Genomic DNA, 22,452 nt, shown 5'->3' with positions numbered 1-22,452 from the left:
TTTGTCAGATTTTATTATACAAATCAATTTTCATGGTGCATACTGTGAGGACTATTGGGGCCAGTTTTTCTATGGATCACCACCAAGCGGGTGACAAAGTAGTCTGTTATCTACTGCAGAATTCATTGTGGAGAACCCAGTGTCTGGGGAAGAATATCTCACATAATGTTCTGATTTTATATATTTGTTGGCTAAACTAAACAAGCAAAAAAGCATAAAATACATATAAACAAATCAAAACCCTGGCTGGGATGATTTAGTTGGGGTTGGTCCTGCTTTGAGCAGGGGGTTGGACTAGATGCCTCCTGAGGTCTCTTCCAACTCTGATATTCTATGAAATTAAAATAAAATGGATTATCATCAAATCTTTGAATTAATCTAAGTATCCGATTGATTAAATCATACCAAATAAACCTAAAATTCTTAAAAAGCTTTACCTAATAATTTGGAAGACAGTCTTAGCTATCAGCCCCAAAATAATAGGACATCGTCAATTTCCGTGCCAACTGATATATTTGTCATGACAACAGGAAGGGTCAAATCACTCCCAGGTTGAAATTTTCTGATGTCCAATGTGGCATTCCCTGGCCAAATTACAGATGATTAGGCAACAATCTTTCCCATCTCCTCTAAAACAGAGTTACAAAAATATAGATGAAAATAAGTTTCAGGATTTAAGCATATGACCCCGAAACCCTGAAATATGTGTGATTTTTTAGTTAGCAGTGCTAACCTGGGGCAGTTTTTGGTGTTTGAGGAAATATTCTATGGATATGTTTTCAAATTCTGTGGATTCTATCCACATGCCCACTACCAGCCATCTTCTGGAGTTAAAAAAAACAAAACAAAAAAAGAACCCCAAAGCCCAAGTACAAGCATGTTAAGATAGAGGTATTCCTCTACTAGTAAAAAATGGGAAAGGAAAAGAATACAAAACCGAAGAGGCTGATATTCAGGGTGGTTTTCATTCAGCTTCATGAGGCTGGTATGTGGTTGAAAAGATTAGCTGGTGAGTTTGTTAGCTCAGCTATTAAATGTCAACAGAATTGCTGACTGGCTAGAGGTAACTTGGTTGTAGCTGCTGTATCTCATTTGCTATCTAGGCCCCTTGGCCTTTTTGTCAGTCATTGTGGCAGCATATGGTAAGAGTCCAGCAGCGATCGCCAGAAGCAGTGGTTTCTTCTTTACCTTCAGTTTTTGAAGATTGTGATCTGACTGGTTCTTACCCTTTGGAGCAACTTAAGAATTTCTTGGCAAATCCAAATGAGCGACTTTCCTTCAGAAAACACTGCCATTGTCCAATGGAGTTTGGATAGATCTGCTTTATGCAAACAAACAACTGCTCAATGCTACTAATTTCAAGCACAGAAAGTTTATAGATCAAAAACATATCCAGTCAGCAGGTTCATAGGTATTTTTACACATTTGACAGTCATGGGTCCATCTGCTGATGATATCTCAACCATCGTAAAACAATTTAACTTGGTTTTCTTGGTTTTGTGCTAGGTGTGTTATGTATAGAGAAACCTTAACTCTCACAACAGTGTTTTTGTGTACTATATTAGAAACAGGCAAACACCATCAGGATTCCTGCATTGTGAAATGTTCTTACCTTTTATAGTCACAGCAATCGGATCACATGGGATGTTTACTCCCATCTTACCCTAATAGAGAAGAATCTGTTCATGTGTTAGTGAGATATGAAAACCAGTAAGTTCCTTGCTTATGTGTGGTAGCATGAAATTCCTTCATGATCCCAAATTTGGTGCCAATTTAAACTCTGCTTGTGCCCAAGAATCACTTGCTTCGTACACTGGTGATGGGGAATGGGGGCAAAGTCCTCCTTTGATGTAACCTAAACCTGGTTTGCATGTGTCTTTCATTTCTTCTTCGAGTGATTGCTCACATCCATTCCAGTTAGGTGTGCGCGCCGCGCGTGCACGTTCGTCGGAAACTTTTTTACCCTAGCAACTCCAGTGGGCCGGCAGGTCGCCCCCTAGAGTGGCGCCGCCATGGCGCTCTATATATACCCCTGCCGGCCCGCCCGCTCCTCAGTTCCTTCTTACCGCCGTGTCGGTCGTTGGAACTGTGGAGCGCGGCATAGCTGTCCTCCACGTCCCTAGCTCTCCTAGTTTTCAATCGCTTATCTCTAGTTCTATATAGTTGTTAATTAGTGTTGTTAAGTAAGTAGTTTAGTCAATAGTTGTTAAATAGTTCTTGGCCGGGGGCTTAGCCCTTCCCGGCACCCGGCGCCAGGCTCATGCCTGTTTCGCCGGGCTTCAAGCAGTGTGCGGCCTGCAAGAAGCCCATGCCCACCAGCGATCCCCACGAAGCGTGCCTGAAGTGCCTCGGGGAATCGCACAGGTCTGACAAGTGCCGCATCTGTAAGGCTTTCAAGCCGAGGACAAAAAAGGAGAGAGATCAGAGGCTCCGAACTCTCCTAATGGAGGCGGCACTTGACCCGTCGACTTCGCGGACCGTGGTCTCGGCACCGGCACCGGATCGCTCCGGCACCGAGAAGACTCCTCGGCACCGACCTTCTCCGGCACCGGAATCACAGCCTAGGCCGTCGAAGTCTGCTACTCCGGCCAGGCAGACCCGGCTTGAGCGCCTGGCCTCGACATCGGCCGCGGCACCGCCGGCACCATCAGCACCGTTGACTCCGGGCCCGGCGGGTCCGTTGAGTCCGGTGCCGCCGAGCTCCCCCATGAGATCTGGGGTTGAGATAGTGGTCCCATCAACACCGGAGACCTTCGCCTCGGCTCGGGACCTTATTGCCCTGACGGAGCCCACTCGGCTGCCACCCCCGGTACCTCCGGTGCGGGTCGTGTCCAGGGGCAAGCCCATGATGTCGGCGCCGCCCAGAGACAGTCCTTCGCCATCTAGGTCCCGACGTCTTGGGCGCTCCAGATCCCGACGCCGCTCGCAGTCCCGGCACCGCTCCCCTCAGCGGCACCGGTCGCACTCGCGGCAACGGTCGACCTCCAGACGGTCGCGGTCAAGCTCCAGTCGGCGTCACCGGCACCGCGACTCCAGGAGCAGGTCCCATCACTACTCGCCGCACCGGTCGACCTCCCGGCACCGAGCTGGTGGCAGGTCCCGGTCTCGGTCGACCTCCCGGCGCCGAGCCGGTGGTAGGTCCCGGTCGACCTCCCGGCACCGAGATGGTGGCAGGTCCCGGTCTCGGTCGACCTCCCGGCGCCGAGCCGGTGGTAGGTCCCGGTCGACCTCCCGGCACCGAGCCGGTGGCAGGTCCCGCTACCGAAGCGACACCTGGTACCGATCAGGATCCCGGCACCGTGACAGATCCAGGTCCCGGTCCCGATCCCGGCACCGATACGACTCCTGGCACCGGTCCCCGGCACCGAGACGATCCTCCGTGCCGGCCCGCGCCGGCCCGCGCCGGCCCGTACCATCCGAGGTCGGCCCCGCCGTGGCCCTCGAGACAGCCGTCCGTATCTTCACAGGCGGACAGTGCGTATGCGCTCGGCACCGACCGGCAGGCGGCGCTCTTCGGGGATCCGCCGCTGGAAGACCAAGGCCCACCACAGTGGGGATTCTGGACACCCTGGGCATACCATCAGGCCCAGGGCCCCCAGCAGCTCCCTCCCACACCGGCGAATGCGGAGCGTAGGGCCCCTGAAGCCTCCTTGTCTCGTCCCCCTCCCTCCCCGGAGGCGGAGGAAGGGTCCAAACAGCAGGACTCCGCTGTGGCTCCGGAGGTAGAGGCGAGGGCTGAGGAAGACCCTCAGTTGGACACTATCGTGCCTGGGGTCTCCTCATCCTCCTCCCCGGATGAGGCGGTGGCGGGTACCTCCTCCAACAGTCCCCCCCCGCTGGATCTCAGGGCGCACCAGGACCTCCTCAGGCGGTTGGCCCAAAACCTGAGTCTGCAGGCAGAGGAGGTCTCGGAGATAGAGGACCCGATTGTTACCATCCTCTCTTCGGATGCTCCCACCAGGGTCGCCCTGCCCTTTGTACGGACCATTCAGGCCAATGCCAATACTATCTGGCAGTCCCCGGCCTCCATCCCTCCGACAGCGAAAGGAGTCGAGAGAAAGTACATGGCCCCTTCCAAGGGGTATGAATACTTGCACGTTCACCCGACTCCCGGTTCACTGGTGGTGCAGTCGGTGAACGATAGGGAGCGTCACGGCCAGGAGGCTCCGGCCCCCAAATCCAGAGAGGCCAGGCGGATGGACCTCCTTGGCCGTAAGGTATATTCGGCTGGGGCCCTGCAGCTCAGGGTCTCTAATCAGCAGGCCCTGCTGAGCAGGTACGCTTTTAACTCCTGGGTGGCAGTGGACAAATTTAAAGAGCTGCTGCCACAGGATGCTCGCCAGGAGTTTACGGCCATCCTGGACGAGGGCAAAAAGGTCGCGCGCACGGCCTTACAAGCATCCTTGGACGCTGCGGACTCGGCTGCCCGTACCCTCGCATCGGGAGTTACGATGCGTCGCATCTCCTGGCTGCAGGTTTCCGGCCTTCCGCCAGAGCTCCAGCACACGATACAGGACCTTCCTTTCGAAGGCCAGGGCCTGTTTTCGGAAAAGACAGACCCCAGACTCAAGAGTCTGAAGGACAACCGGGTCATTGCGCGGTCCCTCGGGATGCACACCCCCGTGACGCAGCGTAGACCCTTTAGGCCACAGCAGCAGCCGTACCGTAGGCCGTTTTCCCAGTTCCGCCAGCGGCAGGACCCTTACAGGCGCCGCGGCAGGAACGGCAGGCGCAGGCAGTCTGGGAACCAAGGGGGGCAGAACCAAGGCTCCTCAAAACCCCCGCCTGGTCCTAAGCCTTCATTTTGAAGGTGCGCCCGAGGGCGCTGTAGCAGTTTCCCCTATGGATCCTTTCCCCCCGTTTTCAAACCGCCTTTCGTTTTTCCTCCCGGCGTGGTCCCAAATAACATCGGACCGCTGGGTCTTAAACCTGGTGCAGACGGGATACCGCCTGCAGTTTGTTTCGTTTCCTCCTTCCCACCCTCCTTCCTCGTCCCTCTTCAGGGACCCCTCTCACGAGCAATTCCTTCGACAGGAGGTGCAGACGCTCCTCAGCAAAGGAGCCATAGAGGCGGTTCCGGAAAACGAGAAAGGCAAGGGGTTTTATTCCCGCTACTTTCTGATCCCCAAGGCCAAGGGGGGCCTCAGGCCTATCCTCGACCTGCGAGAACTCAACAAATACCTCGTGAAGTTGAAGTTCCGCATGGTATCCCTGGGGACCATTATTCCATCCCTGGATCCGGGAGACTGGTACGCCGCCCTCGACATGCAGGACGCGTATTTTCATATTGCCATTTGGCCGCGCCACAGACGCTTTCTCCGCTTCGTTGTGGGGGCTCTTCATTATCAGTTTGCAGTCCTCCCTTTCGGCCTGTCCACGGCCCCAAGGGTGTTTACAAAATGCATGGCAGTTGTCGTGGCGCATCTTCGACGCAACCGTGTCCACGTGTTCCCTTATCTGGACGACTGGTTGATTCGGGGCACGTCGGAGCAGCAGGTCAGCAGCCATGTCCGCCTGATCACCGCCGTATTTGCAAGTCTGGGCCTCTTGATAAACACACTGGTACACCATGCTGCTGGACTTGGCCATAGCCAACCCAGTTCCCCTGCCCCTTCATCCGGACCTGATTACCCAGGACCACGGGACCCTTTGTCACCCAGACCTGCAGTCGCTGCACCTAGCGGCGTGGCTCCTGCGTGGCTGACTGGCCCAGAGCTGCGATGCTCCACGCCTGTGAGAGAGGTGCTCTTGAGCAGCAGGAAACCGTCCACAAGAGCCACGTATTCGGCGAAATGGAAGCGCTTCTCCTGTTGGTGCGTAGAGAGAAATCTCCGCCCTATGGAAGTTTCGGTTTCCGAAATATTAGACTACGTTTTGTCCCTCAAAGGGCAAGGTCTGGCCTTATCGTCGTTGCGAGTCCACCTAGCTGCTATCTCCACCTTTCACCCGGGTGCGGACGGTCGCTCCGTTTTTTCTCACCCGACGGTGTCGAGATTCCTTAAAGGGCTGGAACGTTTATTCCCTAACGTCCGTCCCCCTGCTCCCACCTGGGATCTTAACCTGGTGTTGTCCCGACTCATGGGGCCCCCCTTTGAGCCGTTAGCTACTTGCTCCCTGCTCTACCTCTCTTGGAAAACTGCCTTTCTAGTGGCTGTCACCTCAGCTAGACGGGTGTCGGAGCTCCGAGCTCTTGTGGTAGACCCCCCATATACGGTCTTCCACAAGGACAAGGTGCAGCTGAGACCACACCCTGCTTTTCTGCCCAAGGTGGTCTCAGCCTTCCATGTCAACCAAGAGATTTTCCTTCCGGTTTTTTTCCCAAAACCTCACTCCTCAGGCAGGGAGCAGCAGCTCCACTCGCTGGATGTCCGTAGGGCTCTCGCGTTCTACATAGACAGGACTAAGCCCTTCCGAAAATCCCCCCAGCTTTTCGTGGCGGTAGCAGATCGTATGAAAGGTCTTCCTATCTCCTCCCAGAGGATATCCTCTTGGGTTACGTCCTGTATCAGGACTTGTTATGACTTGGCCCATGTCCCTGCGGGCCATGTGACTGCGCATTCTACCAGGGCGCAGGCGTCATCGCTGGCTTTCCTAGCCCGTGTGCCCATCCAGGAAATCTGTCGGGCAGCGACCTGGTCATCGGTCCACACCTTTGCTTCCCACTACGCCCTGGTACAGCAGTCGAGAGAGGATGCGGCCTTCGGAACTGCAGTGCTCCGGGCCGCGACTTCTCACTCCGACCCCACCGCCTAGGTATGGCTTGGGAGTCACCTAACTGGAATGGATGTGAGCAATCACTCGAAGAAGAAAAGACGGTTACTCACCTTTGTAACTGTTGTTCTTCGAGATGTGTTGCTCACATCCATTCCACACCCGCCCTCCTTCCCCACTGTCGGAGTAGCCGGCAAGAAGGAACTGAGGAGCGGGCGGGCCGGCAGGGGTATATATAGAGCGCCATGGCGGCGCCACTCTAGGGGGCGACCTGCCGGCCCACTGGAGTTGCTAGGGTAAAAAAGTTTCCGACGAACGTGCACGCGCGGCGCGCACACCTAACTGGAATGGATGTGAGCAACACATCTCGAAGAACAACAGTTACAAAGGTGAGTAACCGTCTTTCCAAACTGTCCATGTGTTTCTCAGAAGTTGCATAAAGTAAATAGATCATTACCGAAGCCTTTGTCACCTCTTTAAGAACCTATACATGCAAGAAGATTCCTCATTTGCCTCCATAACCTTGTCTTCTCCAAACAACATAGGCTTAAGCTCTTCACCATCTCATAACTAAGAGTCTCCATACCTTTTGATCATCTGTTTTCCTGATCTCCAGAATGTGTGCATCTCTACATTGACAGAGTATTCCAAACTGGATGAATGGTGGAAGTCTGGCAAGCTGCTATTTCAAGTACCTTATCTTTTTGTGTTAGCCTGATTCCTTTCCCCCATTTCTCTGATTCTCCCTTGCCGGCAGTGAAGTATTGCACTGGAAATGTGAAAATAACTTTTGGTATTAAAGGCCTTAAAAAAACCCAGCACTTCTCCTTCAGGCAGTAGACTTAGTAGTTTCAGGTTCCCAGCTCATATGACCAGAAATTTCAGCATCAGCAATTAAACCTTATAAAGTTCCCCCTTTTTTTGTGGGCTTCAATGAATAATATTTTTCTTTTTGAAATATGTCATTATTTTTATCAACTGAAATTAAGTTGTTGATCATTTAACATTGGTAAAGAAAAACTGTCAGAGTTGGCAGACCTAATATTTTCATCTTTATATCTGTTTGCAAAGTCCATGTAATTTTTATATATGATTTTTGTATTAATGTGCAAAACACATGTTTCAGTACATATAGAAAATCAAATCCATGTCTCCAAGGCTGAGCTGATGAGCAGAGCTGTCTAACTCAGCAGATTTGGCTTACAGGAATTTGTGTTACTATTTCACTTTTGGTTCAGAGCCCCTGATTTTTTTTTTGTTTTGTTTTCTCTCTCTCCTTGAATTTTGGATTTGAACCTAGCTTTTTTGCCTGATTTGAAAACAAAGCTAAGCACCATGGAGTTTTGATAGATCCTCCTAAAACCATAGGCCTAACTGCTAAAAAGTGATTAGTGATTTTGGGTGCCCAACTTGAGACACTTAAAGGGGAGATGATTTTCAGAGTGTAGGAGTTCAGCACTTTCAGAAAATTAGACCACTTTAAGGTGTCTCAATTTGGGCACTTAAATCACTAATCACCTTTGAAAATATAGGCCATACATGCAGTGCAGGATCACAAACTTTTGAGAATGCCTTGCCCAAATCAGGCACATTTGCTAGAGCACTCTCCATAGCTGAATGAGTGTGCATGAACAACAGGTCTGGGATATCTAGGGAAACAGTTTTAGGGTTCAAATTTCTACAGTTTTATAAGTTGTCAGGGCTGGCCCTATGATTAGCATGGCCACATGGGAAGTATGGCATGCAGGTCCTTGGGCAGACTTCTGTAGCTGCATAGGACATTTTGAGGTGGGGACAGGATTGGATAGATCATTTTTTGTTATATTAATGGGAGTACGTGCTCATTTTTTATAGGTTTGGTGAGTCGTGAAGGAAGGTCAGGTTGATTGTCACTGGTGGGGAGTATGGATGAAGAGGCTTAGCAGGAGGAGGAAGGAAGATTTATGGCGTGTGTGTGTGTGTGTGTGTGTGTTGGAGCCAACCATCCACTCTTTGGGGCCATGTAAGGCAGTGGTTCTCAATCAGGGGTACGCATACCCCATGGGGGTGTGCAGAAGTCTTCCAGGGGGTACACAACTCATTTAGAGATTTGCTTAGTTTTAGAATAGGCTACATAAAAAGCATTAGCAAAGTCGGTACAAACTAAAATTTCATACAGACGACTTGTTTATATTGCGCTATATACTATACATTGAAATGTAGGTACAATATTTGTATTCCAATTGATTTATTTTATAATTGTATGGTCAAAATGAGAAAGTCAGCAATTTTTCAGCAATAGTGTGCCATGACACTTTTTTGTGTTTTTATGTCTGATTTTGTAAGCAAGTCATTTTTAAGTGAGGTGAAAGATAAATGAGACTCCTGAAAGGGATACAGCAGTCTGGAAAGGCAGAGAACCACTGGTGTAAGGCATATTGCATTCTGCTGGGAGGAGAAGTCCTTCGTGACAAATAAACACTCAATGCAAGCATGAGGCTGTGTGTGACCATCCTCTTCCCACGTGCCCACTTCGTAGTTGATCATTTTAGATTGTAAACTTCCTGGAGCAGGGACTTTCTCTCGTCTGATTTATATGGTGCCAAGCTGAATGTCAGCTCTTGATAAATGGAGGCTAATAATGCCCACGACTAGACTGGCAGATAAAAGGTAGGGAAAAAAATCTCTTTAATTATGAAAAATCAATATCTGAGGATGCAAACCACATATGGAGGACAAATGGTGAGGAGCAACTCAGTGTGGTATGGAACCAGTTCTTACAGTACTGAAAACAAAAACCAGGTGCGCCACTTGCAGGAGTGGGCCATATTGTGCTGTATATTTTTTAAGCAGAATTTCCCACCAACTTCAACAGGTAGCTCTACTTAAAAACAGATGACCAAATATAGCCCTTTCAGTGGGGTCGTCACAAACCAGGAGGAGGTGCTTATAGGTACAGAAATATTGTCAATGCTACATCAAATTAATCAGGATGTGATACATAATAGAGAAAAGTACAAAATACACTTTGTATCAACTGTATATGGTCAGTTAAAAGCCTTAAACAGTTATTGTTAGGAAACATGAAAAAAATGTATGTCCTCCAAGAAAATTAGGGGTCTGAACTAAAGTCACTAAAATCAGTGGAAAGAGGATAGTGGGTTTAGGATTAGGCTGTATAGTTTATATCTTGGATTTGAATACCTGCCTCAGTACTGAATTACATTGGATACCAAAGTTTACCATCTTTAAGAGAGTATATATGGCAATTTACCTGAAAAATGCTTTTTATAAAAGGTTTGTCTTGGCGTCTCTTCAAGAGTATCAATGTTTCTTTAACACGCCCAGGTTGACAAGGACAGACGCAAAGGATAAGAGAAAGCAAAGGTAAGCAACTGTTTGCAACGTTTTAGACTCTATTAAAACTAAACTTAATCTAACTAATCCCTCTCACTCGCTCCTTCCATGCTGCCCACAAGTGAGTCAATAATCCCATGATATATAATCACTTGTAACTGAACGATCAGAACGTTCACATCTGAAATGAGCTGCCAGGTTATCCCATTGCTTGTACACTTTGTTCTCCTCACCCCAACCATCTCTTTCCTGATGTTTGTCACTTACTCATCATGTCAGTGTACATTTATATTACCCTTCTCCTAAAGAGTTTACAACCGGTGCGATTATGTGCTGAGCCTCTAATAGGTAACAGGCCAGGGGGAGTAGGGCTGTGATGGCTTTAAAGCCACCTTTGTGCCTTCTTGCTCTGGGGATTGGAGAGGCCCTGGCCTAAATTACACAGCCCGCAGGGCCTGCCTAAATTATGGCAGCCTCCTAAGGTGGCCCTATGCGCCATAGCATTGGCGGTCTGGGTTCTCCACAGTACTATGTGCTGCAGCTTGGCCCAATGTGCACTCTGTGCCAGAGCTTCCAGGGGGGTCCTTAACAGCACCTGTGCCGGGAGAGCCCTCCTCTGGCTGGAACAGGGACCTTTAGGGCCCCTTTTCGCTGCTCATGCCCTTTTAGCCTGGCATTAAGAGGCCAGTGCAGAGGAGGAGATCTCACCATGCATCTCTCATGTGCTAGGCATGTTGCAGAAACACTTTCAGGTTCTGTAAATATATGGAGTACAGCAACTGTCACTTTAAATAGCTAGACGTCCTGTCAAAACCAGACTGCTTAAGGACCTATTTCTGCCGATCCCAGTGACCTGCAGAAGGGATTGTATCACAATTGAAATTTTGGTACTTAAGCTTTTCAGGCTAAAAATATTCCTTCTTGCAGGTGTTAACTGCTAATGTTATCAGCTGGGTATGGCACTCTTAGAGGTGGGGCATTACACTAAATGAGTTTGGCTGCAGTATTTTCTGCATGTATTCCTTAGACTTAGATTATGAGCTCATTGGGGGCAGGCACAGCTTCCTTTATATGTCTGCATAGAGGATCTGATCTAACTGATGGCTTTTATCACTTACTAAGGGTTACATAAGTATACTGGAGTCATGCTCTTCAGTTTGGATTAATAGTCACTGTAGTAAACTCAGACTTCGCATGATTAAAGGGCTGGTTTGGGAGGGGTTTGTCTAGCAGCTTCTCATAATGGAAATGCAAAGGGACCGGGGGCTGAGCAGATAGGAAAGAGTCCAGATGCGGTGTGCTAGAAGAGGATAAGCAAGTGCAGAAAGCAACAGTTTGGGAGTATTTTGAATCATTAATTTAAAACAAAGCACAAGCCTCGGGAAAAATACCATTCCCAAGAGGGAGCAAGTCCTGTCCCCTCTCACTTAGTCTTTTTTCTAAAATGATTAATGAGTTGGGCTGCCATAGGCCTCCTGCTTCTCCTCTCTTCATCTGATTTTCAGAGGCACATGTTACTCTGAGCAAAACAGCACCAGACCCCTCCATAATTGTCTTCTGCTCCCTGAAAACAGATTGCTGCTTTGTGTTGCCTTTGTTGTGTGTGGTCTGGGGGGGGGCGGGTGTCACACAATGGGTACTATGGCAGAGGAGGGTGGGAAGTGCAGAATAAATCCTAGATCTCTGAATCATTTTAAAACACAGCAGCCAATTTTTTTTTTCTTTTTTAATAAAAACACACACTTCCCACACTGACTTTTGGGAACCTGCTCATGGTCTGGGTTGGATCAGTTCCAGATGATTATATAAGCCTGTAAGAAGCGGGGGACAAAACAACTGGATGGGTGTTAACTAAGTGTTCAGCTGGAGTCTGAAGGGAAGAGTCTTTTTTTTTTTTTTTTTTTTCTTTCTTTTTTGGAGCACAGCAAGGACCAGGAAGGTCTTTTTCCAAGCAGGGAGAGCTTGCCTGCAGATTTCTTACAGGTACAGTACAGGCCACAGCAGGCCATCCGTGCAACAGATTGTTTTCTTTACAGTATGCCACCTCTTGCTGGAATAACCCACTCCTGGTGTAAAAAACCCATCACATTGCCTGGAAATGCTAGTGCACTCAGAGCTAATATGTGATAAAGAGCAGCTCATCTCCCTCCTGCAAAGTGGAGAATGAACAGGAAATGCAATGATCCTGCCCAAAACAGATTGTTGGGGGTAGGGGGAGGAGGTGAGTGAAATGTTGGGGTGTGGGGAGTGGAGGGGAGGAAGATGGACTGGGGTAGAAGGAAGGATTTTTGGTTTGTCTCAGATTCTGGAACTCTATCCTGAGGTTTCTGGGATTTTGCAGGCTTTCTCTGGTCCCTGAAGATCTGCTGATGGGGTGAAAACCAAGGAGAGCTAGAGAGGAAAAGATGGGGCTGGATGAAATTAACAAATTCTTCCCAACAGCAGGGTGGGTGGGAGATCCAGAATTTGGCATGCTCCTTAAATAAATAAATTTTGCACTGACAATGTAAATACCATGTAGTGAAATGTTAAGCATGTACTGCCTCTGCTTCCCTTCCATCAGTTCTTTAAATTGCTCCTCTTTTTGGCATCTCTTGCTGGTCTCGCAAAGTGTGCTGACGAGAGACTGGAGGTTGTTCCTTGCCCAAGTCTTTATGTTCAGACTACAGCTGCTTCCCCCTTATCTCTGCTCACATTTTCCCATATGGTAAGTTTGGAAAATTCCTCTCCGATTTCACTGCAAAGGACAGGAAATTCTCTTTGGGAGACGGTTGCCTATTTTTCGCTCTAGTTTTGCTGCTCACATCTGGAAAGGATCTGACTTAGGAAAGGGAAAATATCTTTCTGAGCTCAGTGTGTGTAACTGACATGGCATGAACTAAGGGGAGCCTTTGGGGGGCAAGAGAAACGCTTTTCTCCATTCATTTGATCTCTGTCAACAACGGTGAGTTGTTTTAGCACTTTATTTTGTTACAGTTTGGTACACTGAGAGCATTGAACAAGCCTTCCTTTTAGCTACAGCCTTTAGAAAAGACATGTAATGCAAATAACAAATACACATGACCTGCTGATCTTAAAAACAAATGAAGATCATGTTTTTTAAAATTGAGACTGTCTTGTAAGGCTGAACGTGGAGAGCTGTAGACATGATGATAAAATATAGAGAACATGCTTATGCTGTTTGTTCAGATCATCTTCCTTACTGTGCACTGTATACTGACTCCTGCAACTTCACTTGCTGCTTGAGACTGATTGCTGAAGCACTGGGCTGCTGGTACTGCAGTGGATGATGGTAGCTGCAATGTGATGGAGTAAATTTTGGTTCTATATGGGACAGTGCAGTGAAATCAGAAGGTGTAGCCACAACCCAGAAGAAACCCTGTACTGACTTCCAATACAATTGCAATTTTGTTCTGAGACACAGGGTCTGATCCAAAGTTCACTGAGGTCTTTCCATTGACTTCAATGGGCTTTGGATCAGGCCCTTAGTAAACTAATGGATTATGCTCTTAGTGATCTTAACAGAGTTAGTTCAAAGAAAGCTTGAAGAGACTAAGAGAAATCAAAATCCATGCCCATATTTACTTCCTGAACTCTGGAAGCAAGCAGATGTTCCTTATCCAGCGTGTCACTCTGTGGCACCATAGCAACTATCACTGCAAAGGTATTGTAGCAGAAAAGGACATATTGATGACAGCAGTGTGAGACTTCCTCTCACCTATTAGAACATGGTGCCAGATTTTACACTCTCACCTCGCTTTAGTCAACTGCTGTCTATGTAAAAGTGTCAAAAAGCACTCGTTTTAGTCCAAAAACAGTCAGCTCAACTATAGCCCTGGTGTAAGTTGGTTCTACTACATTGACTTTAATGTAGTTACATCAGGGCTGCCTCTGGTTGATGTTTAAAATATTTTAATTAGTCATTTTTGTCATCAGGTATAAGAACAAATCAATATATAATTTAAAAAACCCAGAAATTGTAGTTCTCTAGCTTTTCAATACTTTCAAAAGACATCAGTCAAGACTGCGTAACAAAGATGGATTGCAGTAAACCAGTTAGCTGTGTCAGGTTTTTGAGGTCAGGTCTGGTACTAAATAGAGTTCTATCTGCCACACTGCACTACATTTTGATCTCACGCAAGTGAACATCTAGAGTAACTGCATTCAAATCCACGCATTTACTTGAGATTTACAGCAATATAACTGCAACAGAAAGCTGGCCCAGTTACTTCTGGCGTGTCTAAAGTTTTGTAAAAACAAAGACATACACAGGAATTAAACATCTAGGGCTGGCCTGTGTTAGTTGCTTCATGCTTGGGCTACGGGGCTGTAAAATTCTGATGTAGACATATAGGCTCAAGCTGGAGCTCAGAGTCTAGGACCCTGTAAGGGAGGAGGTGCCCAGAGTTCAGGCTCCAGCCTGAGCCCAAAGGCCTAGACTTCAATTTCATAGCCCCAGAGCCTGAACCCCACAAGCTCAAGTCAGCTGAACTGGGGCCAGTGGCAGAGCTGCAGGTGTCTAATTGCAGCATAGATAGATCTTTAGACAGCTCACCCGGGCCAGCCATGGGTGTTAAATTGCAACAGAGACAACCTCAATGCGTCTGAGGGCCAGATTCTCACTTGCTCTAAAACAGCTGATCTCCCAGTTCACACCATCTGAAAACCTGGCTCTGAGAGATTCTTGTTTCTAAACTCAAAAGAGAAGCATTGAGTGTCAGAGCTGAATGGAGTAATTATGTCATATTAAGGGTGACAACCCATCATGTTTGGAACTTGAAGGAGCAGTATCAATACAAGCTAGCTGTTCCATGACCTCTCCTGTTTGGAACTGGCTGGAACATGCAGTAGACCCTAGATCACATTGTCTCCAATGCTGAATCCTCTGCAGGATTAAAAAAAGAAGAGAGGATAAAATAAAAGCCACTACCAGCTCTTACTGCAAATCATCATCTATGAAACCTAAGATGTGCTAAGAATGAAACGGAGCTGGGTCTGGGCCAGCTGGCTGATTCTGCAGATATTTAACTTCTGTTTAGATTATTCTAACCTGCAGCCAGAAAGATAGAGGTTGAAGAATAGCCAAGGCTCTAAGGTTCAGATAAATGTTGCTGTCCAAAATCTGTAGATGGTCCAGACCATATTTTACTGCAGTAGCTCAAGATTTCGTCACTGTTCAATGCATATAAAACAGACCTAGTGTAGGGCCATCCTGACAGCATGAGTCACTATTTTCCAGCACACCTTGTTTACATTAACCAGGGTAGTGTGTAATGTGGGAATTTATTTCCATATGCAAAACTTTGTGGAACATTATGATCAACAGTTACATAAGAATAATATTGCATAACTTCATATATAAATCTCCCTTAGGACCTGGCATTTCTTAGTTTGAGAAAGGGAATAACTTACTTCAGTAGCCAGGGCTAGTTCAGCTGATGCTGCTATGCCTGCAGCCACAGGGGCCCTGGGGTATCCATCCTTGAGACAAGTTGAAACAATAATGCCGTGGTTCTCAAACTGTAGCCGGTATGGCACTGCCCCATCACATGGTCTTTATTCTTCTCCTTGTTTCCAGCTCCTAAATTGCTTTAAAAGAAACTGAAAATACATAAAGGGAGAGTAAGGATGGGCTAGTGGTTAGAGTGTTAATCTGGGGCTGGGGAGCCCAGGCTCAAGTCCCAGCTTTGCCACAAACTTTTATGTAAGTTTGTGCAGGTCTCTCTGTGCCTTAATTCCCTCTATGGGGATAACACCAGGGCTCTAGCTCATTGGGACACTGTAAGGATAAAAATAAAGATCGTGAGGTACTCGGATACTATGGTTATGTGGGTCATACAGAGAAAATGATGGGGTCTAAATTAGCTGGAGTCATTGTGGATAGTTGTCTGAAAACATCCACTCAATGTGCAGCGGCAGTCAAAAAAGCGAACAGAATGCTGGGAATCACTAAGAAAGGGATAGACAATAAGACAGAAAATATCATATTGCCTCTGTATAAATCCATGGTATGCCCACAGCTTGAATACTGCGTGCAGATGTGGTCTCCCCATCTCAAAAAAGATCTATTGGAATTGGAAAAGGTTCAGTAAAGGGCCACAAAACTGATTAGGGGCATGGAACAGCTTCCGTATGAGGAGAGATTAATAAGATTTGGACTTTTCAGCCTGGAAAAGACAGCTAATGGGGGGATATGATAGAGGTCTATAAAATCATGGCTGGTGTGGAGAAAGTTAATAAGGAAGTGTTATTTACTCCTTCTCATAACACCAGAACTAGGGGTCATCAAGTGAAATTAATAGACAGCAGGTTTAAAACAAACAAAAGGAAGTATTTCTTCACACAACGAACCTGTGAACCTGTGGAACTCTTTCTTTGCCAGAGGATGTTGTGAAGGCCAAGACTATAACAGGGTTAAACAAAGAACTAGATAAATTCATGGAGGGATAGGTCCATCAGTGGCTGTTGGCACGGATGGTGTCCCTAGCTTCTGTTTGCCAGAAGTTGAGAATGGGCAATGGGATGGATCACTTGATGATTACCTGTTCTACTCATTCTCTCTGGGGCTCCTGGCATTGGCCATTGTTGGAAGACAGGATACTGGGCTAGATGGACCTTTGGTCTGACCCAGTATGGCCATTCTTATGTAACTTAGCTGAACAGATGAAATACTTCCCTAATGTTCCATATGACACCTACTACAATCATCACAGGGATAATATGTGATCACAAATAGGAGGGGACAGTGGGTCAGTATCTATGAAGAGTTCTCTGTTGAATCACAGGTGCCACTGCTTGGTAAGTGAGATTGCTGTGTTATGCGTAAATAGTGAATGAAGTCTAGCAGGTGGTGCTCAAGAATATGTAGCATACTTCCGAGTTCTGCAGGACCGATAAAATGCCTTGTGCACTGCATAGGGCATCCTCTTTAGATGGAGCTCTTAATAGCCACCCTCTGCGCCCCTGGTCCTTTAGCCTCTTTTATGCACTTACTGCAGAATTCCTACTTTACCCAGATACTTCTGTGTGCTTAAAAGGGCAGATCTGCTAGGCTCTGTGGCAAACCATTATGAGGAACAAATTAAACGTGAACTGTCATAATGCCATCTGGCAATAATACAGACAGGCTGAGGGTTTCCACAGCGGGGTTGGCTAATTGAAATATGCTGCAGTCTTGCCAATCTGTTTCCACTGGGCCTAGAGTCAGTCCGGTAATGATGCTAGAAACTCAAGTCCATTCCTGAATTTTAGCTTTGTCTGGAGGGGGGAACCTCCTTCGGATTGGCTGCTTTCCTTGCTTCACTGGCTCCTGGGGAAGGCCAGCCAATCAGGGCTGTTGCAGGATGCAGGCTGAGTTCTCTCTACCTCCCTTCCTTGCAACCTGACACCTCTCTCAACAGGACGGGGGGGGAGGGGGAGGGAGCAGAAAGAGCTCAGGGCAGCTCTGCTCCCTCCCTTTCTTCCTGTGAGCAAAGGGAGAGCTCCTCCCCTTCCCTCCCAGACTGGGAAGGGACAATGGGGGTAAAAAACTCCTGGAGCTGTTCCCAGCCCTAGCCTAGCAAGGGGAAAAGGGAATCCTGCTGCAGGTCCTTGTCAGGCCTGGCTGAGGGAGTTGAAAGAGTCTAGGAGCTGCAGAAGGAGCAGAAGTGAAGCTGTGAAGAGGCAATGCTGATGGGGAGTTGAGGGGGCAGAATTAATTGCTGGGCAGGGGGACAGGCAGATGTCGGGGTGAGAGCTCCTGCAATGGGAGCCAAAATCATTTTAACCAGTTTAGGAGTGAAAAGCAAAGAGAAAAGCACAATATAAACTTTATTTAAAAAAATCTCATGATTTTTTGCCAATTGCTTTATTGTTGGGAGGCTGACTCAGGATTTCTGAATCTGTGAGGTTGACAACATTGATGCTGAGAAGTTAGTTTGGTTGCCCGCACAGCAATTAGACCCATACTGCTATTTGGTGTGACTTCTACGGTTTAAATCGTCTGCTACGTGGCAGTCAACCCCATGTGATTAGGTCCTTTACCTTCCATTTGCAATTTGTGTTGAGCTTTTAAAACAGAAATAGTACTTAGCCTGCAAAAGTACTAACTCCCAACTTACCATGATGTTTGTTTGGTTTCAGTGGAAATGCTTCCAAGCAGCAGATCCCTGCTGGTGCTGTGGCTTTTGGTATTTAGCTACAACATGATCCATGGTCACAATGAGGAAGACAATGAGTTTCTGGAAAATTCATCCAAATTACTGAATCCAGACCCTAATTTCCTGGCTCCAGACTGCCCTAGAGACTGCACCTGCACCCAGGAAGGAGTTGTGGATTGTGGAGGGATCGATCTGAAAGAATTTCCCATAGATTTACCAGAGTCAACAAACCACCTTTCCTTGCAGGTAAAATAAAACACAACAGGATTATTCACCAAAGCAGCAGGCCTGATTCAGTGCTGTCCCATGGCTCCTTTGAATAGCACCAGTGCAGGGGGCCTATCCACCTGACTCAGAGCTGGGGTATGCTGGGACTGGCTGAGGGTAGAGGTGATGGGTGGCAGGGCATCCCTACCCTCAGCTGTTGCTCATTGCCATAAGGCCTATGTGGTCTAAGACAGTGGGGAGCACAAGGTAGAGCAGCCCTGATTGCTAGGTTGGGGCCACACTGTGCTCTGGCAGCCCACAGACTAGTCCCCAGATTTCCTACCCCTAGCTCCAAGGCTGCGTGCATCTCTGGCTCTCTGATTTTCCCTCGCTCTCCTTCCTGTTTCTTCTTTCACACTCCTGGCTCAGAGGTCAGTGATTTGATCAGCAGAAAGATTCTGTGCCTGAAAAATATTACGTTGAACTTTTATATTGGTTTATTTTAAAATGTTTTTTCCCTCTCAGACAGGTATGGGAGAACTTTCTCACTCTGGTATTAGGCCTCCTCGAGATCTGAGTGTGTAAGGGGAGGAAATGATCAGAGTTGAGACCTTTCTTATGGGTCAGAGGTGAATTTTCTGTCAAATAAGAGCCTTCAGTGTATAACAATTCTTAATTCTGCTCTTCCTTTGGAAAACCTGGGCTTAACTCTTCCCTGGTGTAACTGCAGCAGCTGCCAAGAAGTTTCCTGGTATCCCTTATTAATTGAAATATTATAATCAGGATCCATTGGCCCAACTGCATTCCTCTACCCCCAGTGCCAAACATCCCCTCAGATCCCCATCTATACAGAAACATGGGAAGTTAAATGGTGATGATGAGCAAAATCACCCAAACGAGAAGAACTTACAAGGGCTGAAAACAGCCATCTTGCAACCTCACTGGGAACCCACAGGGAGGGAATTGCATAGATGAGGCCCTTGCACTCAGCTGGTGCTGACCTCATCCAGGTCAAGTTCAGCAAGATGATCCTGGTGGGTTGTTTTTAAACAGAAGGTTGTAGGCATAATAAGCTCACTTCCCTAAATAATGGTTATGTTTATTGAGGCTGAGTGTGAGGAAATATGTTCTAAACTTCTTAAGCCTTTGTCCACATGGGAAAGTGTTACTAGCATAACTCTCTGTGTGGACTCTCATTCTGGAGGGTGGCTTTTTTTTTTCTTTTAATCTTAAACTTTCTTCCCAAGTGACACAAACTAAAGGTAATAAAGGTCCTCGAGCTGATGTTAGAGTGCTCTCCTGGGGGATTATACTACTCTAACTATACTGGTTTAAATTAATGCCTTTTTATACAAGTCTAACTTTCCCATGTAGACAGGTCCTTAGAAGAATCAACTCACAATGTGCTGTCAGTAGCTTCATTTGCTAAGCAGGGTTTTTTGCAGAAGTTCAGTAAGTTGCAATTTAATTAAAGACATATTTTTCTTCCCTTTGATCCATTGTCTGAGGCTTCTGGTAGAGAAGGGCAGTTGTATTCAAGACACGATAATTAATGCTGGTGTTTATCAAGTCTCACTGAAAGTCCTTAAAATTAAGCCCTTCCCGTTCCTTGCTTGCCACAATGGTGCTGTGTTTTGCTCCCCGTCAGGCAAGCATTTGATCAAGTGTTGATTGTTATTCATTCATAAGTTTTGAAATGTTGTAGTGCCAGACCAGTGGAACGCATTCATAATTATTCTCTTTTACTGGAGTATGTTAGCCAGATTGTGCTCTTAGTTAAAGCAGTGTGAATCCCAAGTAACTCCACAGTCGATGCAATGACTGCAGATTCCCACTTGTATAGAATGTGTCCTGTGGTCCCTAATTAGTGTTTTTTTGGTATTTATCACATTTGATAAATTGATAGAGTGTACAGTTTTGCAATGGAAAATTCAGAGTTGTCAATCAATGCACAGCTGTAGTCAGAAAAGTTGTGATGTAAAATGACACCTTATTACTCAACAGATCTGCTCCAGGTGTGTTCCAGTTAGAGCTATTTTACTGTCAAAACAGAAGTTTAACTCCTGTTAGCCCACTAGATGGGCTATGGGAGACTGGACAGGATTCCATGCTGTAAGCTCTTTGGAGAAGAGGCTATAATTTTCTATATATAGCTCTTAGCCTCTGACCTGGTTGAAGCCTCTAGATGCTACCATAATCTACATGCATAATATTAATATGAATACTATTCAGCCTTGTGCACTATCAAGAATTGTTAACTAAAGTCTGATGGCAGATTTTTTATTAGCAGTGGCATGTCTGAACTAGAACCCAGCTTGACTTTCAGATCTCATGATGAGTTTGCAGTTAGAAAAAAATATTTCATTGTACCAGTCACGTTTGATTTAATAAAATAAAATCACTGACAGAAAATAAACTTGGGACCCCACTATGCCAGTCTTGTATAGTCCTTTTTCAGAGTAAAGCTGTGCTTTAATTACCTGCCAGCTGTTCAGAGGGTTTTCCTCTGGCTGAGGGCGTTATAGGCTTTACTAGAACCTGTTCCTCATAACGTACAGGACCTGGATATTTCTAGGGATAATTCCAAACTGCAGAATTTGGCTTTGCAAGATTTCAAACTCTGCTAACTTTGGGTTTGTCAGATTCGGGATCTGAGTTTGGCCTTTTATAGCCAGGGGTCTATTTTTGACATTCAGATCCAGATCTAAACTTTCCAAAAGTTCAGAGCTAGGGTCTTTCTCTGATTACTTAGCTGATGATTCCTATTCTCCCTTTCCTCAGAATAACCAGATACAAGAAATCTTTCCAGAAGAGCTTGCACGTCTTTACAGACTAGAAACGCTCAATTTACAGAACAACAGGCTCACTTCGAAAGGTAAGCTGGAAAAGACAAGCATTAGAGTATCGAGAGCCACTGATGAGCACTGCAACATGAGTCTGTGCAACAAGCCAGTCAGTGGTCACAGATGGAAGGCGTGAGGAACGGTGTGTGTGCTCAAATGTTAGTGATTAGAATGGTTGGCTAATCAGTGTCACTCCTTTGGCCAGCACACAAGACGTGGAGGCATTTCATCATCTGAAAAATAATGCTCTGTGCATAAAAATGCAGTCCTCCCTGTACCAAAGGAAGAGACAGGGCAGCTATATTGTGTATTGTGGCATAGTGCACGCTTGTCCAGGAAGCTCCCTCCAGTCCCTTTAGAGCACAACAGTGCAATACAAATTGGATCCAGAAATATCTGCATGCTGAACAAATTTCCTATGACAGAGCCTGCTTCTTAATTCACTCCTTCAGTTCAATTCAGTTAATTTGATGTCTAAATTACTCAAAACCTTTGGAACCAAACCATATGCATTAAAAATAACACCACTCCCACTCTGTCAACCCACTTGGATTGCTTCAGGCAAGTTTTGCTGGATAAGTCAAGCACTCACTATAGGAGGAGGGATAGCTCAGTGGTTTGAGCATTGACCTACTACAGCCAGAGTTGTGAGTTCACTCCTTGAGGGGGCCATTTAGGGATCTGGGGCAAAAATCTGTCTGGGGATTGGTCCTACTTTGAGCAGGGGGTTGACCTAGATTACCTGATATTCTATGATTCTATAGAACATTGCTATTTAGTTAATAAGGAAAAGGCCAGATTCTGAAAGGGGAAGAAGAGAGAGGCTGGGGAAGAGCCACATGATAATAAAGAGGGGAAGGTGTGTGATTCAGAAATGGTACTGCTGTCAACACACTCAGGTGTGACCCTGTCTATGAGGTGTACCCTACTACTCGTATAGATAACAGGAGCAGCCTCCTATTTCAGGGGGTACAAGTAGACTTGATTGGAAGCACAGGACCATTGTACATCGATAATGCACAGCAAAACAAAAATTCTAGATTCAGGACCTGGTCTTGTTCCCTTTTCAGTTAATAGAGAAACTTCTTCCATTAACTTCAGTGAGCGCATGAGTGAGCCGTAAATTTCAAATATGCTTTGATACAGACTATGTCCTTATGAGAAGAATTTTCTACAAGCTGATAAAAAGAAATTAACCAAAAAACCAAAAGGTGGAG

General features: G+C 46.5%; 1 protein-coding gene across 4 annotated transcripts in view; it reads left to right on the top strand.

Annotated features, from left to right (window-relative positions):
* The first annotated feature begins 10,031 nt into the window (after positions 1–10,031).
* The window catches only part of PODN (podocan), a 41,006-nt gene continuing 28,585 nt past the window's right edge, over positions 10,032–22,452 (top strand). The window contains exons 1-4 of one of the 4 annotated variants that reach the window (XM_030573546.1): positions 10,032–10,077; positions 12,084–12,268; positions 18,169–18,431; positions 21,174–21,267. In XM_030573546.1, coding sequence (XP_030429406.1) covers positions 12,211–12,268; positions 18,169–18,431; positions 21,174–21,267 — 415 coding nt within the window. In that variant the 5' untranslated portion in view covers positions 10,032–10,077; positions 12,084–12,210. Of the gene's footprint in view, positions 10,078–11,915; positions 12,031–12,083; positions 12,269–12,692; positions 12,755–12,812; positions 12,992–18,168; positions 18,432–21,173; positions 21,268–22,452 lie in introns of those variants that run through there. The other 3 variants (XM_030573547.1, XM_030573549.1, XM_030573548.1) reach the window with 3 other exon arrangements.

The sequence above is a fragment of the Gopherus evgoodei genome, chromosome 8, assembly GCF_007399415.2.
Source record: "Gopherus evgoodei ecotype Sinaloan lineage chromosome 8, rGopEvg1_v1.p, whole genome shotgun sequence".
In the NCBI taxonomy this organism is placed as follows: Eukaryota; Metazoa; Chordata; order Testudines; family Testudinidae; genus Gopherus; species Gopherus evgoodei.
The sequence above is the reverse complement of the archived record's forward strand: the minus strand, read 5'-3'. Positions and strand labels throughout refer to the sequence as shown.